This window comes from Xyrauchen texanus, chromosome 17 (assembly GCF_025860055.1).
Source record: "Xyrauchen texanus isolate HMW12.3.18 chromosome 17, RBS_HiC_50CHRs, whole genome shotgun sequence".
In the NCBI taxonomy this organism is placed as follows: Eukaryota; Metazoa; Chordata; class Actinopteri; order Cypriniformes; family Catostomidae; genus Xyrauchen; species Xyrauchen texanus.
The window spans coordinates 14,343,412-14,349,411 of NC_068292.1; the positions used below are offsets into that span (position 1 = coordinate 14,343,412).

The 6,000-nt window shown below is 33.7% G+C and overlaps 1 protein-coding gene across 1 annotated transcript; it reads right to left on the reverse strand.

Annotated features, from left to right (window-relative positions):
- Positions 1–546: 546 nt before the first annotated feature.
- LOC127658281 (C-C chemokine receptor type 4-like) lies at positions 547–5,391 on the reverse strand. The gene is made up of 2 exons (XM_052147486.1): positions 5,261–5,391; positions 547–3,409 (listed from the first exon to the last, which is right to left on the reverse strand). The coding sequence occupies exons 1-2, from the start codon at positions 5,281–5,283 to the stop codon at positions 2,383–2,385; spliced, it is 1,050 nt and encodes a 349-aa protein (XP_052003446.1). The 5' UTR covers positions 5,284–5,391; the 3' UTR covers positions 547–2,382.
- Positions 5,392–6,000: the final 609 nt, after the last annotated feature.

The window sequence follows — 6,000 nt, forward strand, 5'->3', positions numbered from 1 at the left end:
CATGTATGTCTCACATTATTGTGTATATTACGAGCTGCATCAGATACTTGAGTAAACTAAATAAAATGATCATTTTGATAGATATATTTGATAAATGTATTATGAAGATAGTAGATCTTGTTCTTATAGACAATGTAGTGCTACTTCCTTGAAGTATAATAGTCATGTCAGCAGTCTTCATGTACTGTGTTTGCATCAGAGACAACGCACACAGGAAATCCGTCTCTCTGCAGAGCATTTCTCTCAAGCACTTCAGAAACCTGTGGCTTTGTCTTTATCATTAAAGATAAAGACAAAGGTTAGGGTAAATTTACTTTAAAATGTTATGCTCCCAAAATATATTTAACCATAAGTTATTTTCAACAGTATTAGAATAGTTATACTAGGAGGCCACATTTAGAGGCAGTGAAGTGTTATTAAATTATTATTATTATTATTATTATATGGAGTATTTGACTGCAGTATTACACCTTGTGTGAAAGGGATGGCTTGTGAGATAAAATGTAGCAATACAACATGTTTTAGAAACAAAAGTTTGTGGTTTAATTTTTTTATTATCTTATTTTTTATGAATATCTTGATATACTGTATATACATTTCTCAGTCTGAAAAAAGTAGTTTAGGCAAAAGAAAAAGTGACAAACATTATGAGTATAACACAGAGAGACATAAGTGCAGTTACAGTGTATGCATTTTTTTTAATAAAGTACACTTTCAGTTGACACATCTTCCTCTCACGCATATTTCAGGTGATGTCAGTGGATTTTCTTTATACTTTATATATATATTATATATACTGGCAGCCAAAAGTTTGGAATAATGTACATATTTTGCTGTTATGGAAAGAAATTGGAACTTTAATTCACCAAAGTAGCATTGAACTAATCACAATGTATAGTCAGGACATTAATAATGTGAACAATTACTATTACAATTTGAAAAAATAATTTAGAACTTCTTAAACTACTTCAAAGGGTTCTCATCAAAAAATCCTCCACGTGCAGCAATGACAGCTTTGCAGATTCTTGGCATTCTTGCTGTCAGATTGTCCAGAAACTCACGTGGCCTTTCACCTCACACTTCCTGTATCACTTGCCATAGATATGACTGTCTTGTCGGGCACTTCACACACCTTACAGTCTAGCTGATCCCACAAAAGCTCAATGGGGTTAAAATCCATAACACTCTTTTCCAATTATTTGTTGTCCAATGTCTGTGTTTCTTTGCCCACTCTAATTTTTACTTTTTGTTTCAAAAGTGGCTTTTTCTTTGTTATTCTTCCCATAAGGCTGCACCCCTGAGTCTTCTCTTTACTGTTGTACATGAAACTGGTGTTGAGCAGGTAGAATTCAATGAAGCTGTCAGCTGAGGACATGTGAGGTGTCTATTTCTCAAACTAGAGACTCTGATGGAGTTATCCTCTTGTTTAGTTGTACATCTGGCCTTCCACATCTCATTCTCTCCTTGTTAGAGACAGTTGTCCTTTGTCTTTGAAGACTGTAGCATGAAATCTTGTGTTTTTTTGGCAATTTCAAGCATTGTATAGCCTTCATTCCTCAAAACATTGATTGACTGATGAGTTTCTAGAGAAAGCGGTTTCTTTTTTGCCATTTCTGACCAAATATTGACCTTAAAACATGCCAGTCTATTGCATACTGTGCCAACTCAAAAACAAACACAAAGACAGTGATAAACTTAATTTAATGAACCAAATAGCTTTCAACTGTGTTTGATATAATGGCAAGTGATTTTCCAGTACCAAATGATCAATTCATCATGATTACTCAAGGATAAGGTGTTGGAGTGATGGCTGCTGGAAATGGGGCCTGTCTAGATTTGATAAAAAATGACTTTCTTCAAATAGTGATGGTGCTGTTGTTTTACATCAGTAATGTCCTGACTATACTTTGCGATCAGTTGATTGCCACTTTGTTGAATTAAAGTACCAATTTCCTTCCGAAATGTACAGCAAAATCTGTACATTATTGACCTTTGGCCGCCAGCAAACCTTTATATATATATATATAAAACTTTATTTTAAACTGCAATCTCTGAAATGAAATGGGCCAAAATATGAGCAGAATTTGTACATAAATTGTTGCATTCAATTCAATGGGAGAATAAAGTATATAGAAAGCGAAAAATAGTAAATATGGTAAAGAATATGGACTGGTTGCTTTAACAGAAGCATATACCATTGATTAACAACCTCTGTGCTTAAGATAGGTCTGCTTTTAAAGGTCTATAATAGATTGTAAATTTAATTCACCAATGAAAAAAAGGAATAGGATTTTTACTTTCGAAACTATACTGTTGTGCTCATTTACTTTTGTGGATGATGTAAAAAAAAACACAAAAAAAACACCAGAAAGATGCCATTCTTTACAAAGCGGTGTTGGAGGTTTCATTTTCTGAAACTTTTGAATGAATAGACGCTGCTTGGTAGACCTTCACACATAAGAGATGTCTTGAAAACATGCTTGCTAGACATTTCTGAAACTTCTCTCCAACAAAAGCATATATTATTGGATTAACACAGCAGTGTATCAGTGCTATTGTCTCGGTCAGTTCCATGGCCATGTTTAAGTTTTGTGAAGCTATACAGCTGCTTAAGATGTTAAACTCCTGCAAGGTTTTCAGAAACACCACCACATTGTAGGGCACCCAGAAGACCACGAACACAACAACAATAGCAAAGATAAGTTTTATAGCCCGATCCTTTTTTGAGTTTTTGGTTTTCTGCACAACCAACAGGACCCTAATGTAACAGTAGGCTATAACTGGCAAAGAAATAAAAAGCCCTATTGTATTTTCACTAAAGTTCCGGAAAAGCTTCCATGTCCGGGCCGTGCCATTAGGATAAATTCTCTGGCAGCTGGTAATGTTATCCTCTGTGACCATTGCTGCAAATATTGCCTCCGGGAGGGCGGTACAGATTGAAACCACCCATATAATGAGACTCACCACAACTCCATACCGTAGAATCTTTGCACCCAGCACCGCTACGGCATGTACAATAACCAGATAGCGATCCACACTCATCAGGGTCACAAACAGGATGCCACTGTAAAATCCCACTTGGTATAGACCTGCCATAGCACGACATATTGCGTTGACTGTTAAGTAGTGACCCTGGGCATAGAGAGCCCAGAAAGGCAGTGAAAGGACCATTAGTAGGTCTGATAGAGCCACATTCAATAGGCAGACATTGGTCATACTTTTCAGATGCATGACTTTCAGGAGAACCCATATAACAGTGATGTTGCCAATGAGGCCAAGCACAAAGACCATGTAGAAAATGGCAGCTTTTAAATCCATGTTCAGGTATGAATGTTCAATAATGCACAAGCCATTGTTTCCTTCCTCATAGTTTGATATTCCATAGTCATTGTTCAGAGTTGTGTCTATTCTGTAACAAATAGCAAATATTATTTAGAGAGATACATAAAAACAATGTTAATCTGGAATATCATAATACAGTTGATGATACTGCTTATTGAAACTACAAAGGGAAACTACAGAACTGTGACATTAACAGGGTAAATATGCAATGGTGACAGAGTGTGAAGGTACTGAAACAAGTGTCAACAAGTTATGATGCATTCATTTACATACGGTATCTATATTGGGAACTTTTTGAACTTATGGAAACAGTGATTCATGAGACACGTGCCAGTTTTCAGCTTACTTTTTTATAATAATCATGCACTGTATCAAAGTGCTGAATGTAGACTAACATGTCGATTCAGAGCTATTTTATTACTTATGGATGGTGTAGGGTTATTGGAAATGCACTCATAACAGGATGCAAAGTTATTGTTATGGAAAATTGATGGAGTGCATACGACTTACAAGACATCTCATCTGGTGTGTGTACTCTTTACAATTAATGCTGGCAACTCTACAATAAATGTATTTTAAAATTAGTTATTATATTAAGAATTATACTATTGTTCATTGTTAATTAATAATGCACTTAATTTAAAGAACCTTTAAAGTAAAATATACATACAGTATATATATGTATTTTTCATTAAAAAGTAGTGCAACACAAAATGTTTAATTCTTGTAATCAGATTACATTTACTGATTTTGAATTAAGTTACTTGGGTAGCACATTTTTCTAAACAAATGATTAATTATGTAGAATAATAAATTTAACATACATTTAATTTGCATGTCTGTACATGAACAAAGATGAAATGTGCGTAACTATGAACAAAGATGAAATGTATACTTATTGGAAAAAAAAAGTTTCAGAAAAAGTGTTTTATAGAGTAGCTTAAAAGTAACGTAATTAGTCCCTGTGACTACTTTTCTTATGTAATTAGTAAAGTAATATGAATACAATATTAGATCAAAAAATGACTGTAATTAGTAATTTGTTGTTGTTACTTTTTTGAGAAGGCTAACTTACCAAACATTGAAATAAACATTTACCAAATAATAAACATTAACTAATTAACAAATGTTTTATTATTATTATTATTATTATTATTTTTATGATATACCTTTATTTTGCCATGTCAGACTTTCTACTGAGAGTAAAATTAGAAGCATAAAACACTGTAACAATTAACGCCAACAAAGTACACAAGTAAAAACTAGAACACAAGTACTGTACATGAAACAAATGAGATATATTTATGTTAACTATACATTAAAACACTGACACTGGCCAAAGTTTCTGAAGTATTATTGTAAAAGTGTTGTTCTTAGTTAGTTAATGTTAACTACTGTGTTAAGAAATGTTAGGTGAACCTTAAGTGTTATCTAAATGTTTAACACGAAGGTATGCAATTTGTAAAGACTTCTAATGTCTAAAATATTTGTAATAATAAAATACAAAATTTCACAGTGAAAATGGTTTTAAAGTGCCACTAACTAAACCTCATACCTGTTACATAGAGACCACAGTGTTTACAAATATCACTGCGTACAAACAGAAGGAGGTCGCAACAAGCTGAATAACCACAGGCCTCTGAAACATCCCACCGCAATCCCACTACTATCAACATGCACTGTCTGTAATCTCAGCCACTATTTTTTGTCAATTACTTTTCATAAGAGTAGCTTAAACATGTTTTACCAGGAATTAACAACAGCTCCCACTACTGTGTAATAAATGTTTATAATTGTACTGGGTTTATACTAAAGCACACTGGTTATATTTCAGGACTGGTCTCTCTTTAATCTACTAAATTATGTAATCTTTTTAAAAACATAAATAGGCAATCTAGTTTATCAAAATCCTGTTTACCTTTCTGTATGCGGCTTATCCATGATGAGAAATTGATGCTGTGAGGTGTTGACACTAACGCTTGTTGAGATGCTTATCTTAGGCTAGTACATTTCACCTTCTTTCTGTACATTTGTCTAGAGCTAATTTCCTGTAAAATGAAGCATTTGTATGAATGTCTTTGTGCTTTTGTACATCATTGTATGTGGCAGGGGGAAGGTGAGGTGTGAACACGTTTCCTGTCACTGTACTGAGGTTAGCAGGTCTGGATGCACAGAAGAAATTCCCGTGGAGTCATTAAACACTGTGAATATCTTAAAATGACTGTATGTATAGATATCATCAGAACCCAAGTTTATCCTACACAAATGAACAATGCTTTTTCAACCTTCAACAATGAGTCAGTTTTCAGGAAGCTTAGTAAAAACAAGGTTAGTTAGAAAAAGAAAAATGGGTTTGTTTCAAGAATGGATCTCTATTGCCTGTTTTTCATCTGCAAATCTACCATGATATTTAAAAAAAAAAGTGGTTTTATGATTTTTAGATGAAAGTTGACAAAAGTAACTTTAGGCAGATATACGCATTTCAAATTTACAGACTTTATCTTTCAGAAAATCATTTAAAAAATAATAATAATGGAGTGACTATTTGCATCCCGTTGTAAAAAAATCTGCCACACAGTGCAGCCATTTTCACCCAACTTGTCTGATAAAACCACAGGAATATATAACAAACATGACAATATGTGTTGCTGCAGTGCC